Here is a 25969-nt window from a genome sequence, read left to right as displayed (position 1 = left end):
ATAGTATAGTATAGTAGTAGTAGTAATAGTTTTATTTATTAATTACTATATAATAGTAATTAGTAATATAAATAATAATATAATAGTATAATAGTAATTAATAATATAATTACTTAATTATATATTTTTAGTAATTAACTATTTAATATTATTTTTTTTTTGTCACGATTCAACGTTGTTTTTATTTACTTTATCGTAGTTAACTTTTCTATTTTCTGTCCTTCATTTCTATTTCTGGATTTAAAACCAAAAAAAAAAAACAAAAAGTAGGAGTGGTGATAGTCATTGACGAAAACTATTTAAAACTATCGTAAGAGTATCGAATATCTGTCGTTTATAGATAACAAAAAAAAAAAAAAAAGAAAAAAATAACAAAAAAATAGCAAAACAAAAAAAAAAAAGGGCGGGGGTGATGTAGACACACACTCGAATCAAGGAGATTCTTTAAAACCGTTTTGAAAGGTATCCCTCAGGTTTGAGCTTTTAACAAGCTTTTCTAAACTCAAGGAAATCTCGAGGGGAAGAAGAAGACTTATATTTCGATGCTTTTATCGTTTATCCTCTCTCTCTCTCTCTCTCTCTCTCTTTCTCTTTCTCTCTCTCTCTTACACACACTCGTTGACCGATACAATTATTAATTTTATTTCATTTATTTTGTATTCTTTTAAACACATACACACACATATATATATATATACACTAATATCTCATGATCTTAGTACGATTTAAGTACTTGAAAAATCGTGAATACATTTACATGGGACACCCTGTATATATATTGTATATGTGTAGAAAATTTGGTCTTTGATTTAAAAAAGATAGAAAGAGTAATAGTGATTGTGAAATTTGATCAAATAAAAAACTATAATTGTTGTTTCATTGAAATTGTTGCTTAGGGTTGTCGAACATTACTTTTAATTAGAAACTTAATTTAAATAGAATATCCGTAGATTCAAGTATACATACATAAAGTTAGTTAAATATATATATATATATGTGTATGTGTACATATGTACAATACTTACACTTTTTTAAATTGGATATATGCATTATAAGCTCTCGAAACTTTTAAAAGGTTTCCACGTATCACGTTGTGCATTTATCCTTTTTTTCTTTTTCTTTTTTATTCTCCATCGACGAAAAAGTCAAGTAATAATATTTTTCAATATAAATTCGATTTTTCTCATATCTCTCTCTCTCTCTCTCTTTCTCTCTTTCTCTCTTTCTCTTTCTTTAATAGAATTTTACTTTTTTTTTTCTTATTTTATCATTTCGTAAAATGTACGTAAAAGCTGTTACCAATCGTTCCTTGTTATATATCCCATTCAACTAAACCAATTTCTATTTCAATTTGTGTAATCTAACGTTATCATTCATTACAATATTTTATTAATAAATGCATTTTATGTAATACTATTAGGTCGAGTCATAAATAACTTCTGTTTTTTATGAGACAAACAATGTCGTTTCTGTGACTGATAAGTGCAAGACACCTTTCATGGAGTTTTTCTTTTTTTTTGCACTTTTTACAATTGTTCAACGTATCTATTGGATTTTGCTCTAATATTACCTTTAAAAGGTTCATCAAAGTTAGAAATACGTCCCTGCACTCGGTTCATCTTTTAAGATCGTATCTTCAGAACGAAATTTTACAAAGCAATTTCTGACTGTCCTATCAGTTATCAGTCCTGCACTGTATACGCTGCATATTTTTTCAGTTGCCACCTTAGTGTTATTGCCCTGTTTCAATTCTTAAAGCGTTACATGTCGAATATGTACTTTTTACTATCCAATTTCAATGGTTAAGAAAAACGGTTAAATGTAACATTGACTGCATAAAGAAACATGTGTGCAGATCACACGTGTTAGAAGTGAAATCTTCAAGAAACTAAGTTTCGAGAGAATGAGACCAATACAAAATATCTGCTGTAGGATAATAGTATTCTCTTCTTATTTAGTAACGCGGCCGTTTCATTGCCTCCCACCGCTCCGTTACATAGCCGCCTACCGCTCCGTTACATAGCCGCCTACCGGTCCGTTACATTTTTTCAAATCACACCCATTCTAAAGAAGTTTTTACTTCAAAAAGTTGACAGAAGACTAACTGAATCCCTCATCTATACAGTGATATCAAAAATCCGTTTGTTTCGGTGACTTATAATAGGTAAATACGAAAAATAGATTCTACATAGCTGCATCGGAAGTTACTTATGACTCGAACTAATATATAAAAATATTTTTTCATGGATTAATATAAAATTAAAAAAAATAAAATAGCATCAATATTGTTCGAAGAAAAAAAAAAATATGAATGTGGCGTGTTGGTTGGAGCCCAGTAAGAAGAAATTGGTCGGAAACGATTTCAAGAGAAAGAGAAAGAGAGATTTTTCTTCTACACTTGGAAGTTTTAAAAAGAAAGAAATTAGGAGATAGAGAGAGAGAGAGAGAGAGAGAGAAAAAAGATGAGGTGGAGAAGAGGGTGGTAAAGAGAGGGAGAGGGAGAGGGAGCAGGAGGAGGGGGAGGGGGAGAAGTAAAGCCCGTAGAAAGAGGTTACCTCGATTCCTTCCTTACGCGTACGTACTTTAATACGTATTCTCTCCTTTCTAAAGAGGAACCTAGTGTATTTGAGTGTTGGTGTCCCGTCATTTTTTTTTTTCTTCTTTTTTTTTTTTGTCGAGGGTGAGCTTTTTGGCACACTCTTGTGCTCTTTACTATCAACCACCCTCTCCCCCCTCCCTCCCACCATCATCTTTTTCTTCCTCTTCTTCCTCTTCTTCTTCTTCTTCTTCTTCATCTTCCGTAATTTTTTTTTCTTTCTCTCTGTTTCTCTTCTACTACTTTTTCTTCTTCATCTTCTTCAAGCATTTTTTGTCTTTTTTTGCTATCATCTCTGGAGAGAACGATCGATCGATCCTTCTTCAACCTCCCAACCCCCATCCCTGCTTCTGTTTTCAACCCCCTGAGCAAAATGCTTTTGCTCAGTCGGTGGTCCATGCCACACAGACCAGCCACCCATCCACCCCTACCACCACCACCACCACCACCACCACCAGTACCTACATTATCGCCAAATGACCCCGTTGAGACGAGCCGATCAACGTGAAAGGTGTATATCGTACTTCAGATAAACCAACTTAGGTTTGAAGTGACAGACAGAGAGATAGAGAGAAACAGACAGAGAGACAGAGAGAGAGAGAGAGAGAGAGAGAGAGAGGTATAAAAAAATATAAAAAAATAAAAGAAGAATAAAAATAATAATAAACGAAATAGATCCATTTAGTTGACTGCATATTTGATCACACATCAAATATATATAATTATTATTATTATATAATTATTATATAATATTATTAATTATTATATAATATATTATTAATAATTGTTATATATTAATAAATATATATAAATAATAAGAATTTTTTATAATAAATTTAATATAAATTAATTATCAACTATTAAATATATTATAATAATTAATAATAAATATATATAATTATAAAATATAAAATAATTTAAATTAAAATATAAAATTTGTTATAATAAAAAAATTTGATCACATCAAATATATATATATATATATATTATATATCTAAAAATTATCTAAAATATTTATCTACTATATACCTATATATATATTTATATATTTGATATGATCAAATATGCAGTCAACTAAATGGAACTATTTTATGTATTTTTATTTGTATTCTTCTTTTATTTTTTTTTTTACATTTTTATATATATATGTATTTTGGTGTATTTCTATCGTAAAAAGGTATTGGATTTCTGTAAAAATATGAAGAATCGTTTGAAAAAGTCTATAGATATATAAGTGTTGTGGTGGTAGTGGAGGGTGCCATAAGATGGCCTTGAACAATAGTAATAGAGTTTCCGAACGTTTACGTAGCAAGCAGTCTTCTTCAGATTCTATTTGAAATTCAAAGCCGATGAAATGTCATGAACGTAGGGTAAAGCTTTAAAATCACGTTTGGTCTTCGGCTGTTGTTATGCTTACACAAAATCCTGTTTTTATTTCTTCTTCTTCTTCTTCTTCTTCTTCTTCTTCTTCTTCTTCTTCTTCTTTTCACCCTTCCACTCTCCATACTTTCCCCTCTTTCTATATATTCATGTTACACACATACACACACATATACTTTGTTTTATTTTTCTTACAACTTTTCTATTGGATTTAGGTTAATTAAGTATTGTACTTATTATACATCTGGTATTTTTTTTTTTTTTTTTTTTAAACGAGATTTATATTTTTGTAAAAAAAAAAAAAAAAAGTAAATATGTACACAATATTGAATTGTTCATTTCTGTAATTGCAAAATTACGTAATATTTATAGTGAAATTATTATTATTAGTAGGGGTTGATTTTTCTTCGAAAGTGAACCTTTTAACGGGGGTAAGGGGTGGGGGGAGGGAGGGAAAGGGAAAAATACTTGAAAGCATCGATCGAAAGGGATGAACTACTTATTTACTTTGGCACACGACCTTCTTACGTTATTAGAACGATTATTCTTTACGTTATCGTTCCAAATGCTAGAAATTCGAGTTCAATTTTTCGAATAATTTTTCCTCATATTTTCCTTTTTTTTCTTTTTCTTCTTTTTCTTTTTCTTTCCTCATTGAAGAAAAATATTCTATCGAAATACGATATTCGAGATATGAATATATATATATATACGTATAACTACTACTTTAGTCGAAAAGTTTTTGGAAGAAGAAGAAGAAGATGAAGAAAAAAGATAAAGTAAGGAAGAAACTTTTTCTTTTTCACGAGTGTTTCATTCCTATTTACAAGTTTACGTAGTTACTTACATAATAATGTAATTTATTATAGTTCTATGTTATACGTATATATATATATACACAAAATAATAATAATGAAATACATGAAATAATAATAAAAAGGGAGGTTAGTTACGCCATATGTAAACCTGAAAAAAAAAACGTGAAATAATTGAATTATAATACAGTGCCATCTATTAAAAACTTACAATACTTAAAGACCCATATAACCTTTAAATAACCAATCCCTAAATTAGCCATAAAAGATACTAAATAATATCACAATTAAAAATGGAATATATACAATAATAATACTATAAAAAAAAATATAAAAAGTGAGGTTAATTACGCCATTTGTAAATCTGAAAAAGAACGTGAAACAATTGATTTATAATACAATGCCATCTATTGAAAATTTATAGTATGTAAAGGCCTAAAATTAGCAATAAAAAAATACAAAATACAATAATTTCGAAGTTCATTTTGTAACGAACAATGTGACACTGTATTTTTAAACATAAATATATATCATATGATAATAATACACAAATAAATACATTCTCACATTATTTTTCAGGAAAAAGGAAGAAATATCGAGGATTGAGGATTACATGCTGAAGATTTCAAGGATCAAACAGGATCAAAACTACTACAACTCTAAGAATAAATTCAAAGAATCCGAAATAAAAGAAATCTATCGTCAATCATCGAGTAAGAAGAGTAGTAGAATCAACAAAATCGTTACGATGTGATCGATCAATGTTAAAAGACAACATTTAAAAAAAAAAAAAAAAAAAAAGAGGGGCTTCTCCAGCCAGGTTCTTCACTGGCAAGGGATGTCCTCCTCAGCGGGCACGAGTTGCACGGACGCCGAGGAGGACGCCGAGGATGTGGAGAACGAGGTCGTTGAAACGAGGCCTGCTTCGTTGTTTGCCCGTTTTCCGTCGTCATCTTCTTCACCCTCGTCATTATCATCATCGACAACATCGTCGTTTAAAACCAAAACAAGAAGAAGAAGAAGAAAATCAACGTCGCCGTCGTCGTCGTTGTTGTTTTTATTTTTATCATCTGCAACACCATCATCTGCAACACCAACAGCAACAACAACAAGAAGAGGAACAACGTCATCATCGTTATCATCATCATCATCATCATCGTCTAACTTTAATTCATCGTCATCTAATATTATTATTACATCACCAAGTTCCACGGCCAGCATTAGCTATAGCTCGGCCAATCGCGTGGAAGGACTGCGGTTAGATGGGTCAGTGCTCTTATTTGGCACGTATCCATCAGCACCAACAGCAGCAGCAGCACCAGCAGACCAGAGGGAATTTACGATCGTATCCTAAAAGAAAACTTGATTCTTGGCTCACCTATTTATACTGTTACTATAAAAACAAAAACAACAACAACAACTGGAACAACTGGAACAACAAGTATTATTGCGACTACTACAACTACTACAAGTGCTACTACTATTTCATCATTATTATCTTGTTCAATCAATTTGTTGATTCCTCAAACTATTCCTTGCTTATCCGATCGATCTTTGTCCTAGTCATCGATGTGACTACTTTGTTAGTCATCTTGGTCAATAAAAGTGGGCCAAAGGTCATCGTCCTTCTATCGATCAATCTCTCCTCCCTTCTATTCTTTTCTCTTTCTACTTCATCTTATTGGTCTATCTTAAATCTTTGTATTATTACTACTACTACTACTACTATTTCATCGTTAAAAAGAAATAAGAGACTACTATTAAAAGTAAGAAAACTTTCGTATTTCTTATCTGCCAACACTGCGATGTCGCGTGGGAGGGAAACTATCTTCAGGTGACGAAAGAAGCGTCACGTTATCCTTTTATTATTTTTCTTTTTCTTCCTCTTCCTCATCCTATTCCTCATCCTATTTATCCTTATCTTATTCCTTATCCAATCCCTTATCATATTCAATAAGCATAATATTCGTGTATATAATAATAATAATAATAATAATAATACGATTTGGGAGTATCGATGATTCGGCCAGCGGCGATGACGATAACCTTGACGATGATGATGACGATGATGATGATAATGATAATGTTGTCGTCAATGATTATACCGATTATTATGACGATGATGATGATGATGATGATGATGCTGATGGTGATGACGACGACGATGGATTCTCGTTTTTGGATATCGCGAGTGTGCCAGTAGTAGTGGTGACGTGTGTGAACAAAGAAGGAAAAGGGTGAAAAAGGGTGACAAGAAAAAGGAGGGTGACAAAGAGAGAGAGAGAGAGAGAGGGGAAGAGAGGAAGGAAGAAAAACACAAAAAGGGAGGCAGGAAGGAAAGAAGGAAGGAAGGAAGGAAGGAAGGGAACACAAAAAAGGGCTGCTGCAATGCGGTGCTCAAGGTACCGGCTCGAGTTCCTCCTCGTCCTCGTCGTCGTCGTCGTTGTCGTCGTCGTTGTTGTCATCCTCTTGGTCCTCCTCCTCCTCCTCTTCGTCCTCCTCGTTATCGCAGAACCAACGAGCTCCTCCTGATAGTCATCTCAAGTCAACGACCACGGTTCAGGATCGTTCAACGAAGAAAGAAGGATGCCAGGGGGCCGTAGGGGCCTGGTAGCCCCCCAAAATACGTTCCTTGAGAACATCATCAGACGTAGCAACAGTCAACGTGAGTTTTTATTCTTATTTTGTATTTTTTATTTAATATTTTAGCAATTTTAGTATTTATAGTATTTGTGATGAGGTCAATCCAAAAGTTCGTACCTCTATTGTGTTTTAATTTTAATTTGAAATTTCATAATGGATTGGGTGTTTTTCTGTTGTATACAATTTATTTTGGGGAATATTAAGATATTTTTATTTATACAAATTTTGATATAAATCGTAGTATTTTAGGGATAGGACAATTATAATTTTTATTAATATTTAATTAACGTTATTTGAAAGGATAAGTTGTTTGCACTTGTTGTAAAAATAAAGGGACACGAATTTTTGGTTCACCTTAATAGGACCAATAATAATCATTTGTTATATTTATTATTTAACATTATTATAATACAAATTCTTATGTGAATATTTGGTTTATTTTTGTTTAAATTTTTGCATTTGTATTTTTCATAATTATACAAATGGGATGGAGGAAGGGTTTACTGTTAATAAAAAATTAAATGCTTGAACGGGGATTAATGTTAGAGGATCGAAGGTCTCCACATTTAACCACGTGAATTTTATTTTTTAATCCCATCCGACCCGAAACGGCAGACATGTGTTATTTTAAGACACGATCGTAGATTAATTATAACACTTAATGGGAATCGATATGGTGTGTCATAAGGGGATAATCTTTTTGCAGTTCACTGCAACATACATACACTCCAACATGACACACATACACATTTGCATATATGAAACACATTTCCATTTAAAAAACAAACAAACAAACAAATAAAAAAAAAAAAAAAGGTTGATTGGTCGTGCAATCATTGACGCGAAACTAAAGTGTAATTTTAAACGCATCTCATTCGCGAGTACTACTTCGAAACGACGAATGAGTATTTCGTTGAATTGTTTGACTCGGTGATGCATGCCACTAGTCGATGAAAATTCGCGAGGGTACTGTTTGATGCATTTCTAGTTTCCAAGAGAAAGGTATTAATCGACAGGTCGAAGGTCAACGATGAATAAACCTTCTCATCCTTTTTCTCATCTTGTGTCGTGAAAGAGTCAAACCAACCGTACGAACGAACCCTCCTGCATTCGTTGTTCAACCCATTAATCGAAATTAGACAAATTTTCAAGAGATTATTGACACATCGATTTTTATCATCTTATCAACGATAAGATGATGTGGTTACAGGTTGCTGTTGTTTTGTTATAAAAATGTTGATTTTATATCATTTTAAATTATTTGTTGAGATATAACAACACACAAAATAATAGCACAATTATTAATGGAATATTTAAAATAATAATACTCGGAAAAAATATAAAAAGTAAGGTTAGTTACGCCATTTGTAAATCTGAAAAATCTGAATTGTAATACAGCACCATCTATCGAAAACTTAGAGTACTTAAAGACCTATATAACTTTTTAATAATAATTTCTTAAATTAGCAATAAAAAATACAAAATAATTACAAAATAATACCACAATTAATAATGGAATAAATAAATCAAATAATATTCGAACAAAATATAAAAAGTAAGGTTAGTTATGTCATATGCAAATCTAAAAAAAAAAAAATATGCCGTGAATATAGCGAAATAATTGAATTGTATTACAGTGCTATCTATCGAAAACTTAGAGTACTTAAAGACCTACATAACATTTAAATAATAAATCCTTCAATTAGCAATAAAAAATAAAAATAATCGTGATAAATATTATCTACTACTACTACTACTGTATATGTATAAATATGTTTATAGTTAGTTATGTATTTATCTATTCGTAGCAGAATATTCGAGAATACATTTTAGAGTAGGAGGTTATATATATATATATGGGGCCGGGCCGCTTACCGCGAATTTCTATTTTCACGTCCATTTTCTACGCTAACGGTAGAATCAACCATCTTCCTATTTCCATCTCAATTAATAGGTATTTCCGAATTGAGTTGAAAAATAATAATAGTAGTGGTGATCGAATCACACTGTTTTCTAATTTTTCTTTTTCATTTACAAACAACATTTTACCATTAATTAATTAAAAAAAAAACAAAACAAAAGAAATAAATATTTACGAAATATTTAAATAATATTTTCTATTCTCCATTGGACGAATCACAATCAAATTTTTATATTTTAATTTAAGATTTTTATCTTTAACTTTAATTGACGAATTATTTATTTATTTTTTTTTTTATTTAATCAATGCATCGTTTAATTTTTATTTTCAATATTATATATATTTTTTTTTTGATTACTCTCTTAGATCGTTTGTTATATTATTTAATTATCAATTTAATTTTGTGTTCGTCGTAAGTTGAAACAAATTTTGTCGAATTTTCTACTTTATCGAACTTTACTTTTTTTTTCTTTTTTTTTTCTTTTTTTTAAGATAATAAAAAAAAAAGTGAATTTTTTATTTCTCAGGAGAATACGCAAAGTTCGATTTTCTTTCCTTTTTTCATTTTTTTTCTCTCTCTCTCTCTCTCTCTCTCTCTTTTGATTCGTCAATAGTTAGTTGAGAACCCAAGGGAGAAGTTCGACTTTCGTGTAATCGATAGACTACTTCCGACCAATGTACAAAATAGATTTTTCTTAAACCAAGGACATTTTTAAAACGATAAAATAGAAAACTCGCTGTAAAACGAGACAAAACATTGACAGATGTAGAAAAAAAAAAGAAAAAAGGAAAGAAAAGAAAGAAACTAAACTTTGTTCAATCAATTCGCATAATATTAAGGTGAAAAATTTTTTGTTTTTGTTTAATTATTATCTTATGCAATATTATACAATTCCCCATGCTTTTGAAACATTCAAAGTACTTACAAAAAGCACTTTATTTTTCGACCTGGCTAAGCGTGTCATTCGAATATATTAAAAATGCCGTGAAACGAGTTAAATTTTCTACTTCTACTTCTTCTTCTTCTTCTTCTTCTTCTTCTGCTTCTTCTTTTTTGTTTGTTTGTTTTTTATTTTCTTTTTTTACTTGTTTCACCTCGACGCGTTTAATATTATAAATTGGACGAAAAATATAAACGAATGAAAATATAAGTTAATATGAAATTACTTTTACACGTATATATATATATATATATATAATATATCTTCTTAATATATATAAATTACGATGTCACGTTGTTTGTGCGCAATGTACTCCTAAACTACTGAACCGATTTGAATAAAATTTTCCACACTGTATGCAGTTTCATTCAACTTGAAAGATAGGATAGTTTATATCTCAATTTATAATCGAATTATTTGTTTATTAATTAATTAGAGTCATGATTATCTCTGTTAGTTCGATAAGATTCTAACAGATAGCGGTATAAGGTAATTCGTTGACTTAAAGACGTGTGTATCGGACTGATTGTGAGTCACAGCAACGCGTACCAAACACAAGTACAACATTCTTGTATCCTAATTAACAAACAAACTAAAAATATCTTATCTGTATATTATTTTATTTACAATATAAATATCGAACATTTATAGAAAATATTATTGTTTCTTTAAAGTGTTCAAAACACAGATTGGTTGGGGTCGATGTTGAGGGGTTGGTGGATGGCTGAGAAGTTAAAGTATGAATTAACGTTTTTAATGAATCTTTCCATTTTGCAAAAATAGAACCTGGCGGGCGTGCAGGTATCGATTTCGCGGTTCGTTTGACCTCAAACATCGTCTCGGCGTATATTTTTCAAGCTTTATCCTGACGAACGTTAAGAGATGGTAAAAAATCATTTGCATAAACGGATACTTCGGAAAAGACGTGTATCATCTTTATCCTTACTTAGGAAAAAAATAAAAAAAAAAAAAAAAACCCCCCGTCAAGTTTTATCCGATTTATTTCTTTCTTCTTCTATCCGTGATATATTTCCTTGTTTTCCAACCCCTATTTAATGGTTGAGAATTGAACTTTATAACTATATTTCCATGATCGTCAAGTGAAACGCGTTCAAAAGGTTAAAAACGTTTCGTTGAGACAAAGACTATTTTAATTTGATCGTTTTCCTCCTCCTCCTCCTCCTCTTCCTCCTACTCTTCTTCTCTTTCCTCTTCCGCCCCCACTCTCGACTCATCATATTTTCTCCATTTTCTTCCATCGTTTTATCTTTTTCTTCTTTTCCCCCCCCCCCCCTAGCTCTCGCATTAATTATCCTTATAACGTCCTTGTGTTTGATAGGAGGTTTAAAAGAGAGACCAAAAAAAAATATAAGTATAATAAATACAATACTTTATATATAAGAAATATAATTGGTAAATATAATATTTAGCAATATTTTGTGCTAATGTATAAAACTTTGGGTAGAAAATACAGTATAATAATACTTGTATAATACTCGACGGTATTACTCTCCTACAGGGCAAATTTTTTTTTTTTTTTACAACTGGCTTCAAAGGATATTGCGAATTACTATTATTAACATATAAAACGAATTTTCCTTGTAACCTTTAGATATACAATGGAAATGTGAAGAAGAAATTTCTTCAAACGTTTCAAAATGAAATGAACTTTAATCGAACGTTTTTTATACCACATATCGTTCAATTATTTTCAAACAAAATAAAAAAAAAATATAAAAAAAATAAATCAATGATTAAAATACGAGTAATATAATAATTCATCCATGTTTTAACCATAAGACAAAAAGAAATTGAATAAAATCAACGGACTGATCAACATTTTGTTCTTTTATCAAAATAGAAAAAGCCACTTCTTTTTTTTTTTTTTTTTTTGCAAATACATGCACATTAATTTCATACACAATCTATTCATCATTTTTGTCCCCCCCCCCCCGTAACTTTTGGTTATCTTCTTTTTCTATTTTTTTTTTTGGTCTCTACTTTTCTCTCTCTTTTTTTTTTTTTTTTTTTTTTTTTTATTCTTTGAGTCGTCGTATACGCGCTGAAACGCGGTAGGAATGAATTAACTAGCTTTGAGAGTTACCAAAGTAGTAGGGTTGTCACGTACAAGCATGAGATGCATAAATGCATAGACGCGTGCATATCCCTCCCCCCACTCTGACTCTCTTCTTCTCCCACTCTACCTGCTCATCCCCCCCCACTTCTACTTCTCGTCTTTCCCACTCCTCGTCTCTACTCCCACTCCTCGTTTCTTTTTCTTTCATATACACATTGCTTTATACTCTAACTATACATATACATACATACATTAAAGAAAAGATCTTTTGATAGTAGTCGTGTTGGTATATTCGTATCTTGGTTTTTAAAAAAAAAAAGAAAAAGAGAAAAAAGAAAATGCTTGTGAGAAAATTATGACTGGCCCTTTCTAGGGACTGGTAAAAGCACGTCCTCTTGTAATATTCGCTCGTGTAACTCCTTGAGAAAAGAGGAACGAACCCCCGAAGGGCTTTGGATGGGAAGGAAGGAAGGAAGGACGGACGGAAGGAAGGGGTTGGGTAGGAAAGTTAAGGGTAGAATCTACTACTTTTTCGTATACTAATGCATTTCGTAACTACTTTTACTAGTAGTTGAGTAGTTGGTGGTGGTGTTGATGCAGTTGATGATAGGCACTCTTCTTTCTTCCGCGTATCAGCCATCTTAAGGGTCGTTGGCATATAAGATTTGTTATAAAGGTGTCGATCTTGTTCATGGATGAAAATTAATTTATTCTTAACCATCTTTTTTTTCCTTTTTTTTTTTTAATAGTTTCAGATGGTGATTAGTGATTAGTAAAGTTTTTTTTTTTAAGTATTTTAAATTATTTCAATGTTTTTCTTTGTTTTTTTTTTTAAATTATTGAAATAAGTTAGTAGGATATTTCAATGTTGTAAAAATGATATTTGAACTTGTGGAAAATAATGAAAATGCATTCAATTAATTATTTGCATTATTATTGTTGTTTTATGTTAAAACAAAATTGATTTCAATTATATTAACATTGAGTATATATATATATATATATATAGTATATTTTAATATTAGAAAAATTGTATTTAAATTCGTGCAAACAATTAATATAAATTTAATTTATTTTTTGTATTAATATTATTATTATTAATATTGTTCTTGTTGTTGTTGTTTTAAATGTTAAAACAAAATTATTGATCGAATTAATTTTTATATTTAATTTGACGTATTGAAGAAATTAGGTTTTTCCTATACGAAATATATATTCTTATTCTTATTATTAATATTATTGTTGTTGTTGTTATTATTAATAATTATTATTATTATTTGTTATATATAAGTTGAGATTATCGTAGTAGGAAACGTTGGTAATTATATACGCGTAGTAGCGATGAGTTATGTCAGAACTGTCAAGTTTAAATCGTGGTTCAACTTTCGAGTTGTTTCACACACACACACACACACATATATATACATATTCTATACTTTTATATATATATATATAGATATATCTTGACTGTTTCTCTTTTTGTAGTTGTTTAAAACAAAAGTACGTGGATGCTGTCGCGAAAAGCAAAATTGTGTAGCTTCAAAATATTATCAGAAACTTGATACAACCCACTTAAATAAAATATATATTATTTTTCTTCTTTAATAAACTATATATATATATATATATAAAATTGTATATTCTTTTTTATAATAATTCATATAAAAGGAAAAATATATATTTTTATATATGTTATGCAATATTGTATTTGTGCATCGAAAAATATTACGAATGTTACATTTATTTTAATAATTATTATATCTTTAGGTTGTTGTTATTATTTTACAGTGTAAAAATTGAAAGGTCATATTGGTAGTTATTAAAAAAAAATCAATGACTTTTTCATCCCCCTCGAGAGATTAATTTTTAATATTAAATTATTCTCTCTCTCTCTCTCTCTCTCTCTTTATCTCTGTTTTTATCAATCATAAAACTAAAAGCTTCGTAACTTTTGTAACACGTTATATTTTTTTATAATAATAATAATAATAATAATAATATATATAAATAAATAAAAAATTAACTTTTATAATTATAAATCTCGGAAAGTTCACATTTAAATTTTATAAAATTTAATCGAACAACGTTGTTGTATTTTTTTTTTTTATAACAAATCATAGGAGTATTTAAATACATAGAGAATTTTGAAATGAAAAAAAAAACCAAAAATATATATAAAATAATTCACTAATACAAAAAAAAAAAACGAAAACAAAAACAAAAACAAAATATATGAATTGTTCGACAAGTAATGTCATTTTATTTCTGTAAAAATGAAGAACAATTTTTTTCATTCGAGTATTTAAACTTAGGATTTTCCAGTAAGTTTAAATAATGAAATTTGACAAATGTAAATTCTCAACGATTTCACGTGTTTATTATATTTATTTATTTGCCAATGTGCATTAAACTAATGTCCAAAATTGTGTGGCAAAAAAAAAAAAAAAACCAAAAAAATTACTTTTCCGAACAATCCAATAAATAATTGAAGTATTGTATAATACAAACAAAATACAGTTTTTCAGTTTCAAACGATAAATCTACTACGTCTCTAAAACGATTGATAGAAATCGAGTTTACGAATGAACACATCGTATGTATATGTTCTAACACTCACATATATATACAGACAGATAGACAGACACATACACATACACATAGGTACAAAACAATGCTGATTACACGTCGCCTAAGCTTTTACCATCGATTTGCATATTAATCAATTCCTAAACCGCGTGTACGTTTGCACGTTCGTTGACTCGCAATTAAACGAAAATTCTCTTTCTCTCTTTTGTGTGCATTCACCAAAAAAAAAAAAAAGAAAAAAAAAACTTCATTCAATGATATGTGTGAAAAGCTCGCGTTTACCCCCTTTCATACATACGCGTGTTGTACACTCACACACAGATAACACACACTAGCATCACTTTTTTTGACGCGCTTTTTACTACATCACCTGTTTCTTAAAAAACAACAGACATTTTTCTGCAAAAATGAAATTTAACTTCTGTTTAACCATTTCTCCTTTTTCTTTTTCTTTTTTTTCTTATTTATTTCTATAAGCAATAATATTCAGTTATTTTCTATTTTTTTTTTGTTGTAAAAAATGTTTAAATAAAAATTATTGACTTGATTTAATATTATATTACTAGTATATTATACTAGTATATTATAATTATTAAAATAAATGTAACATTCGTAATATTAGTACAATATTACTAGTACTAATTACTAGGATTCGAATATTTTAAAAGTTTAAACTATTTTTTTGTTATTTTTTTGTTATTTTTTTCATTTTTGTTTTGTCTTTCTACAACGTAGGAAGTTTTTGTAATCAACTTTTATTTCTTGGAATGTTTTTTTCTTACGTTTATGTTGGTAGTTGCAGTAGTAGTAATAGTACCAACAGGAATGGTAATAATAATAATAATAATAATAATAATAATAATAATTATCATCATCATTATCATTGTAGGAAGCTTTGAGAAGTAATTACAGTCAGAGGTTGAGTTTGTTACAGGTGAATGTAACCAATTATGATTATCCCTTACTTTTTTTTTTTTTGGATAAAAGTACTAATTAGTATGCACTAATACGATGTAAAATAAATTTCATTTACGTTCTTTGAATTTCAAATGTAACTGAGAATTCAGAATTATATATCGTTCTTTTCGATATATCATAATTGTTATATAGTGAACTTTAGAAATTCGTGAGTTATTAAAAATTAATATTTACATTAATATTTGAAGTAAATTTTACAAATAACAATTCATTATGTAATTTATAATATAATTTGTAATGATATAATTTAATTAACTGTAATAATATTTAATCCTTATTTTTAAAATAATATATTTAATTTAATTAATAATTATAATATTTAAAAAAGAAAAATAAATACAAATAATAATAATACGATTTGCATTGTAATAATTTAAAAAGTATAATTAAAATATATAATTTAAAATAAAACATTTATTATTAATATATATATATTTTATTTATAATTTAAATATATAAATTTACATTATTTATTAAATATATATATATATATAAATTTATTAGTAATTATATATTTTAATTATAAAATATTGTAAATTATATATATTATAAATTATACATTTTAATTATAAAATATTTAAAAAATTATATATATATTTTAAATTATAAATTTTAAATTATAATTATTTTATATATTTAATATAAAATATTTTAAAAATATTTTTATATTATTATTCGAATAAATATTTTATTAATTATTAATATTTATTAATTATTAACCTGTTACTTATATATTTACGTGTTAATTATAATTGTTTTTTTTTGTTTATAATTTCCAAATATTGTGTTTGTATGTGAAATATTTAAAATAGGTTAGAAAAGAGGATACCAAAAAAAAAAAAGAAAAAAATAGAAAAAGAAGAAAAGAAAGAAGTAAAAAAAAAAAAAAAGAAAAATTTGTTCTATCGTTCGAGCTAAAAAAAAAAAAAAAGAAAAAGAAAGAGAAAAATCATGGAAGGTGGAAGAGAAAAATAAAAATGTCTGGAGGCTAAAGAAGTCAAAGATTTTGATGGCTGGCTGGCAGACTGGTTGGTTGGTTGGTTGGTTGGTTTGCTTGCAGGTTTGGTTTACTGGTTTACTTACTTGCTTGCTTCCTAGGCTATGCCTTTAGCAATGGAATTCTTAAAACCGTCTATGATACTTGTTTTTCACTTTAACGTATTCAGTTCGTGGCAAAAAAAAAATGGAATAAAAAATGTCTATTTTTTACCTTCGAGACCTCGGTGTGTCAGGATCAAAAATATTACTTTGTTCATTTGTTGTTTTGGTAGCGATCTTTGTGCCGTGATTTTTGCAAAATGAAGCAATCATCTTGCCAAAGGTCTTTTCATTCTTTTTTTTTTTTTTTATATTTCTTTTAAATTTCATTTTGTGCCCACCTGTTTTCTGTTCTCAATGATTCATCATAGTTGTAAAAAATTGCAACATTAAAAATCTTATTAATTCATATTGTTTTCATATTTCGAATGTAATTTCATACATAATTTCATCATATACATTATTATTAATATTATAATATTAAATATTATTTCATTTTTGTTGTCCAACACTATCACAATCATTCACCTTGTTAAACATAGAATAATAATACAAATATTAACCATTTGTCACTCAGCTGTCTCACCGTATAAGACATTCAAGTTTATCAGTGATTACGAGTAATTAAGTTATTTCAGTAGAACTTTTTCAGACATGAATGTTTCCCTGATGTTTTCTCTTAAAATAGCACAAGACATCGAATCAAAATATAGTCAAATAACAAAGATATATTCAAAAAAAAACGTGTCAGCGGGTTTTGTGTTCTAAGAGAATGCGAGACGCGTGCTTACGACAGTCCGAGAACTTTTTTGGCGAAACTTGAGAACAGTGATAAGAAGAATTTGTAGAAGAAAGGTTTTTATAGAAGCATATCTCGCATTTTATATTGAGATTTATAATGTACAAAGAAATATTATCAAATAGTGTGACATTTCAAATACAATGAAACGCGCTCGCTGTTTTTTTTTTTTTCAATTGCAACGCTATTACACATATACATTCTCTTGGTAAATAAGTTCTTTTTGGTAAAAGTTCTTTAGGTAAATATGTTTCCTTGATGTCTACAGATTAATATAAGTCCAATATCATTAGAATCCGTTACTTGATTCCAAAGTTATACTAAATAATACGATGGTCTGTAAATGTGTCGTAATTTCTGTGGCGCAAAGTAGCTGCTACCCCAGCGTCGAAAGTTGTGCGAAGTGCAAACGGGGTTAAATATATAATAATTAATATAATAATTTTTCATATATATATATATATATATAAACTATTGTTAAATAATTTATAAAAATAATCTAAGAGACAAGTTTGATTACAGAAAATAATATTAAATAATATTATTTAATATTATTAAACGAGTATTATATTACAAATAAATGTTGGATACAATTCGTAGTATAAAACAAAATGAAAATATAGGAATTACACTTGTTAGAAATATACAACTGTAATAAATTGTAAATGTTAACATTACCATCTTAAACATTGACTTTGTAAATCCGAGAAACCATTACTGCAGTGCATTGCAGTCTCACGTATTACATATTCGTAGAAAGGTCGGGAAATGTAGTAGTAGCATTGTCTATGCATAGATAGAAATGCATCCAAATTACTAATAGGATTTTAAGTGGTTCTTGCAATTTTAATTCATGTAAAATAATACGTTCTTAAATTTTTAACAAAATTTAACCAAAAAAAAATACAAACGAAATAAAATAAAAGTAAAAGTTAAAGTAAAGGGTCATGTGAAAGCCAACAAAAAAAAAAAAAAGAAGGTTTTATTACAAATGATTGAGCTCGAAATCGAAAATAAAAAAAAAATAACAAAAAAATAACAAAAACTATTGTTGATAGTTTAACATGGTCGGATAGCTTTAGCGTGATAACAATTTAAACTTTTCGAGAAGCTATTAAATGCGGACGTATTTGATGCAACTTCATTAAACTCTGTGGATGTTCGTTCTCTCGTTTAGGCCAAATGCAACGACACATATACACATAGGTGCTTATATATGTGTATAATATTATACTTATATATAACTTACCATGGGTACTTGAAAAATCTACGAAACGTTATAGACATCATAAAACACTTTACATTCATACTAAATTATATTATAATTTATTATACCAAAAGTGCATAATAAATTATGCAATGTTTCTTTTAATATAATAAATATAATAAAAATATAATAAATATATACAAATATATAAATAACAATCAGTCCGATACACACGTCTTTAAGTCAACGAATTACCTTATACCGTCATCTGTTAGAATCTTATCGAACTAACAACAGAGATAATCATGACTCTTTGTTAATAAACAAATAATTCGATTATAAATTGAGATATAAACTATCCTATCTTTCAAGTTGAATGAAACTGCACACAGTGTGGAAAATTTTATTCAAATCGGTTCAGTAGTTTAGGAGTACATTGCGCACAAACAACGTGACATCGTAATTTATATATATTAAGAAGATAATAAATATAATAATAAATATAAAAATGCATTTATTATATTATTTATATTATTTATTTTAATTTTTCGTTAAAATTTGTCTACTTTCTGAATTCATATTTTCAATATATATATATATATATATATATATATATATATATATATATATATATATATATATATATTTTTTAAAGTTATACAAACGTTATATAGAGGAAAAAAAATTTGATAGAAAAACAAAATTTCTGTGTTACAAGTATGGGGATAAAAATAGTAACCATGAATATAGTTCTCTTTGTAAATGTTTGTTGATTGTTTCGATTAAGCACGAACTCAATTCTATATATGTATATCACGAAACGTTGTACTAGGTATCTGAAACAACTTTGATAAAATAATATTTATCAGTGTCATGCATGGTCCGTCCCTCTCACCACCTCCCTCCTCACCACCTTCCTCCTCACCTCACTGCATCCAATATGGATGATGCAAGTGATAGTTCGTGTGTTTGTGATATATTTTCAAACGAAGATGAAATTTTCTGTCTAACATTTCGGTTGGATTTTATTTCAACGTGTTCGACTAATTGCAACAAATTTGACTATCATTTTCATCGTTATGCATCTCAATATATTCTCATATATATAGTTTATTTTTAAATAATAAATATTTTTTTTAATTAATTTTATTATATAAATTTATTTTATAATTTTGTAGATATGTATTTTCAAATTTTCTAATAAATATTTTTATTAGACAGTATTTGTTATATATATATTTATATATTTTATTTTATAATTTTGTATTTATAATATATATTTATATATATATATATATATATATGTATAATAAAGTCATTATATGACAATAAATGTCATTTAATTTAATATAATTCAATAGAATTAAATATAATCGTTCGAGTTACAACACCTGTTTCGATTTCGAATACTTTGCTAAACAAACATACATAATACTTAGTTAGTCCTTGTCCTGTTTCAAGGTTGAGAACCCCAACTGTCCTTCGACGTTGATCGTGTTGACCCCCATACCAAAGGCTAAACACATACTACTACCTAAGTAAATTATTATACCTTTCGACGTAATAGTTACCACACGTTAAAAATGTTTTCTTCTTCTTCTTCTCTTATTTTTGATTTTAACATTAAACTATAACTATGAACACCAATCAAATATTTGATTTTATAATTTTTGATTTATGTGGATAATATTAGTAGAGTGTTTTTTTTTCTTTTTTAATTTGTTTGAATTTTAATCATAGTTAGCGTTCATAAATATTTAATTATTTATTATTCGATATTATTAATCGATTATTGTATGCTAATCATTTTTTTTATTGTGTAAAGAAAAATAAATATAAAAATATTTATCAAATTTATGGGTTGAATTACTTTAATAATTAAAAATATAGTGTATAGATTATTATACAAAATTATAAAATAAAATTATATTATATAATAAAATTAATTATAACAAATGTATATAATAAATCATTAAAAACGGCTATGTGGTGCGGTGCTAGAGTCCTCGATTCAAAAACACGGTGTCGAGGGTTCGATTCCTGTCAGACCAAATTAAATTTTATTTTAATTTTACATTACATGTATAATTAAATAATAAATTAATATAATTATAATTTAATATTTTTGAAAAATATAATTGTTTAAAAATATAACTTTAATATATTATATTTAACAAATATTAAAATTATTAATTTCTAAAAATAAAATATTAAATATAATTTTATATATTTTAATTACTAATATATATATAAAATTATTATATAATAATATTATTATACAAAATTATAAAATAAAATCATATTATATATAATAAAAATAATTATAAAAAATAATTAATATTTAAAAATATACAATATATATATATATAATATATAATAATACCTCTTTCGTCATTGTGTCATTAAAAATTTACAAACGTATATGCGAAATATAAAATAATAAAACAAAAAATATTTATCATCATCTCATCGAAAAATATTTATATTAAATCATAAGAGTATTATAAAAAAGAGTAGTAAAACAACACAAAATTTATTCGATAAATTTTATCGGCTTTTTTTCTACCTGTGGGGTTTCTTTCTTTTTTTCTTTTTTTAACGTTTTGTTTTTCATTTAACGATAGTTTATGCATAATATTGATCGTACATTACGTACATGTAAATTATATATATATATGTAACCTATCCTTTATTATTTACGAAAATATAATGCACGAAGTATGAAATCTTTTTATCGATTGTTTATTTAGATAAAAAAATTATTTCTTTACATATACAAACACACAAACACACACACACACACATTTATATGAGTCTCGTATTGAGAACAATTCTGTTGGTAGGCGTTTTATTGGATCGTTCAAACCAACAAAATGGTACGATCCAACCGTTCGAGTTTCTTTTTTACCAAAAGTTTTTTCTTTTTTTCACAGATCGTACCAGCTTAGGTGAAAGATAGCACTTTCATCCCTTTTTCCATAGTTTCTTTGGGCGAATGATCAATAAAAAACCTTTTCTAGCCGAATATCGAACCCTTTCTTTGTGTTTAAACTTCTTCTTTTTTTTCTCAAACGCGTGTGTTTGCCATCCCTGCCAGGCACAGATCTCAAATATCAAAAAGAAAGAAATACTTCTTCTTCATCTTTTTCTTCTTTACGTGTTCTTTTCTACTTTTTTTCTTTTTTTTGTAGTTTATATCATGTGAAACGATAATAAAAATTATGTCAATGTCTAAACTGTCAGCTATGGTATATATAATAATGTACAGATGTTAGAATGAATCAAAAAGTTCACGTGAGTTTTATTGTATTGAAATTTAACTTTGAAACTGCATAATGCATTTTTATATTTTTTAATTACATTTTCTCTTTTATATATATAATTCTTCTGTGCGTGTGTATGTCACTGAACTCCTCCAAAACGGCTGGACCGATTTTAATGAAATTTTGTGTGTGTCTTCTGGTGAATTCGAGAATAGTTTAGATTTACAATTCAATTCAATTTAAATTGTTTATTTAATTAATTTTTTATTTATAAATTGTTATATATATATATAAAAATAAATTATATATAATATATAAAATTATTTTTAAAATATAATTTATATATTCAATATATTACAAATTATTATATATATATATATATTAAAATAAATTTAAATAATACAATAATATATAATTAAATATAAATAAATAAAGATAAAATGATATCACCTTCGATATCGTACCTGTAAAGTAAGAAAAAAAAAAAAAAAAAGACAAAAACCTAGAAAGAGAGTAGAAAACAAGCTAGAATGAGTGAGAGAAATCTGGAATGAGGTAGTTGAAAGAGAGGAGTAGGGGAAAGGGGGGCTGGTATATACAGGGGGTGCGCGCGCTCTTCTCATCGAATGGAAGAAGAAAGAGTTGTACAGAGGGTGGGGGTGCAGAAGAGGGTACAGAAGTCGAGAAGGGTTGAAACTCGGGGGTTCGGCCAACTCCGTAGCGTTTCGGCTTGATTCGCTGGGTCATTGGGTCAGATCCACGGTTACGCGAAGAACCTGGGGGGTGGTTTATATTGGTGTTGGTGTTGGTGATACCACACGGTCATACGCGTTCTCACAATGCAAACTCCAACCTCTCTCTCTCTCTTTCTTCTCTCTTTCTCTCTCTTTCTGTTCATCAAGCTGTATCCCCACTCTTACCCCCGAGTACTCCCACCAGTACTACTACCCTTCATTCCTCACCCCTTGTTCTCTTCCTCTGGCGCCGCAACGGCAGCGCACGGCTCGTTATTCGACGATGCACGCCTATTTTTAGAAAGACCGATCGTCCCCGTGTAAGAAGAACCGTCAACCCCCTTTCTACCCCCTCCCTCCCTCCCCCCTCCTTACACCCTCTAACCCTCTCTACACTTTTATTCCACCCTCTACTCTACTACTACTACTACTACTACCACTTTACGAGCCTAAACTCTAAAGAATGAAAGAGAGAGAAAGGCTGTATATAAACTGTACAACGACGAATGAGAAAAATACACGAGTGAGAGAGAGAGAGAGAGAGAGAGAGATTAAATGAAATAATTAATAGAATTAAGTAAATGAGAGAGAGAGAGAGAGAGAGAGAGAGAGGAATAGAAATGAAATGAAACGAAAATTAGTAGATTTAAATGAGTAAATAATAGAGAATGAGAAAATGAGAGAGAGAGAGAGAGAGAGAGAGAGAGAGAGAGAAAATTATTACTCTCCCTCAAATGAGAGAGAAAGAGAGAATGAAATAGTACAAAGGTTAGGATAATGAGAAAATTTTGCTGTAGAAATAGGTGAATGATTTAAAAGTAATATAATTACTAACGAGTAAGAAAAAGAAATGAAGAGAAAATGAAGAAAATTATACAAAGATAGAAGATACATATGTGTGTGTATATGTGTGAAAAAGACAGACAGAGAGAGAGAGAGAGAGAGAGAGAGAAAGAAATTTTAGCAATGAGACAAATTTTCTTATAAAAATAAATGAATGATTTAAAAATAATGTAATTACTAACTTAGAAAAAGAAAATGAAGAAAATTGGAACAAAGATCAAAGATACCTATGTGTGTGGGCATGAGTGTGTGAGAAAGAGAGAGAAAGAAAAATGTAGAAATGTTGATAAAATTTTGAAAAAACAAAAAAAAAAAAACCATGCAAAGAGACAGAAATGGGAGATACAATCGGTGACAAAAATTAGCAAGTTTAAAAAGAGAATAAATAATAGGAATGAAAGAAGAGAGATAGAAATAGTATAGGGTGTATATATGTACGTGAAATAGAAAATGAATGAGAATAACACAGAGAAAGATAGATACATAGATACATAGATACATAGATAGATAGATAGATAAAATTCGGTGTCAACAGTATAAGTCAACTGGTTGAACGAATAGGGGTTGCAAAATATGCATAACATGTTACATATTACAAAATGATGGCCCCTATCTCTCTCTCCCTCTCTCTCTCTCTCTCTCTGTCTTTCTATTTCTCTCTCTCTCTCTCTCTCTCTGTCTGTCTCTTTCTATCTCTGTGTCCCTTTCTCTCTTGAAAAAGAGAAAACAAGCAGCATAGTTGAGTTATCCAAGGATTATATGATTCTGTTACCTCTTTTGGATTAACAGTTTTCTTTTTCTTCTTTTTTTTTTTTTTTTTTTTTTTTTAAATGTTTCATGTGTATATATGTGTAACAAACACATATAGAGTATGTGTAGTTGTGTACTGTACAGGTAAAGGTTCTCTTTGATGCATATGTATATGTTTATAAACAAACAAAGCATGTAATTCGATGAAGTACGTGAACACATCACACATACACATATATATATATACTGCAATATATATATGTGAACTAAAAAAAGAAATAAGGGGAAAGGGGTGGTGAGAGTGGTATTTTTACTTGGTAACTACAGTTATTGCTTGGGTGAAAGGAATTTTTCACTTTGCCAAAGAGAGACTAACGTGAAAATGTAGTTTATTTTTCAAATACTCGTTTGTGACCACGTAAACATACAAGATTAATCTATATATATATATGTGTGTGTATATGTATCTAAGGTTACGTATGTGTATCCTCCTGTAATTTTTTTCTACCACGACGAAGTACACACGTGAACTTTATATATATATATATATAACTTTATTTTCTATTTGTCTTTCTTTTCTTTTCTTTTCTTTTACTTTTTTTTTTTATTCTTTTCTTTTATTTTTTTTTTTTTTATGTGAAGCATCGTGTTTTACTCCTTTGTATGGTATTTTGCATATGATATTATTAAATTTGCATGTTAGCTTTTTTATTTTTTTTTTTATTTAATCTTTTTAATCTTTCATCTCATATTTTTATAGTTTCATCAAGTAGCAGCAGCTCGTGAAATTAATCAAATTATATTTCAATCTTTTTACATTTTTTCTTTTTCTTAATAATTTTCATGTTTTGATTATTTTGTCGTAGATTAAAAAAAAAAAAATTAGAAATAAGAAAGACGAAGTGTTAGAAAATATATTTTTTTTTTTTTTTTTTATGAAAATAAACTTACATTAGAAATTTAATAGAAAAAAAAAAAAAAAAAAAGAAAAGGAAATGGAACTCGTGTTTTTTGTTCGAAACTATTTTACGATTGAATTTGTATAATGTATGTAATGTATTTTCTTTTTTGTTTTTTTAATAATTTTCTTTTTGATTATTTTGTGATAGATTAAAAAAATTTGGAATAAATTTACATTAGAAATTTAATGTGTGTGTGTGGGGGGGGGGGGTAAAGTGTTAAATGGAACTCGTGTTTGCATGGAACTATTTTACGATTTAGTTCATATTAGTATGTGTATATGTGTACTATCTATACATATATCAATATATATGCATATCTATTGTATATATGTATATATATATATATATAGATAGATGCATATTTCCTACAAAGGGAAGGTCGGTAAGCCGATAGATAGTAGAGAGAAGCTTAACTGAGACTTGTAACTCTCTGAAT

The 25969-nt window shown here is 28.2% G+C and overlaps 1 protein-coding gene across 1 annotated transcript in view; it reads left to right on the top strand.

Moving 5' to 3' along the window:
* Positions 1-7314: 7314 nt before the first annotated feature.
* The window catches only part of eag (potassium voltage-gated channel protein ether a go-go), a 79674-nt gene continuing 61019 nt past the window's right edge, over positions 7315-25969 (top strand). Inside the window, 1 exon segment of the mRNA XM_089170064.1 lies at positions 7315-7456. Coding sequence (XP_089026190.1) covers positions 7378-7456 — 79 coding nt within the window. The 5' untranslated portion in view covers positions 7315-7377.

Source organism: Polistes dominula, unplaced genomic scaffold, assembly GCF_049000335.1.
Source record: "Polistes dominula isolate Pdom_NZ unplaced genomic scaffold, Pdom_raw_medaka contig_15, whole genome shotgun sequence".
Lineage (NCBI taxonomy): Eukaryota > Metazoa > Arthropoda > Insecta > Hymenoptera > Vespidae > Polistes > Polistes dominula.
The sequence above is the reverse complement of the archived record's forward strand: the minus strand, read 5'-3'. Positions and strand labels throughout refer to the sequence as shown.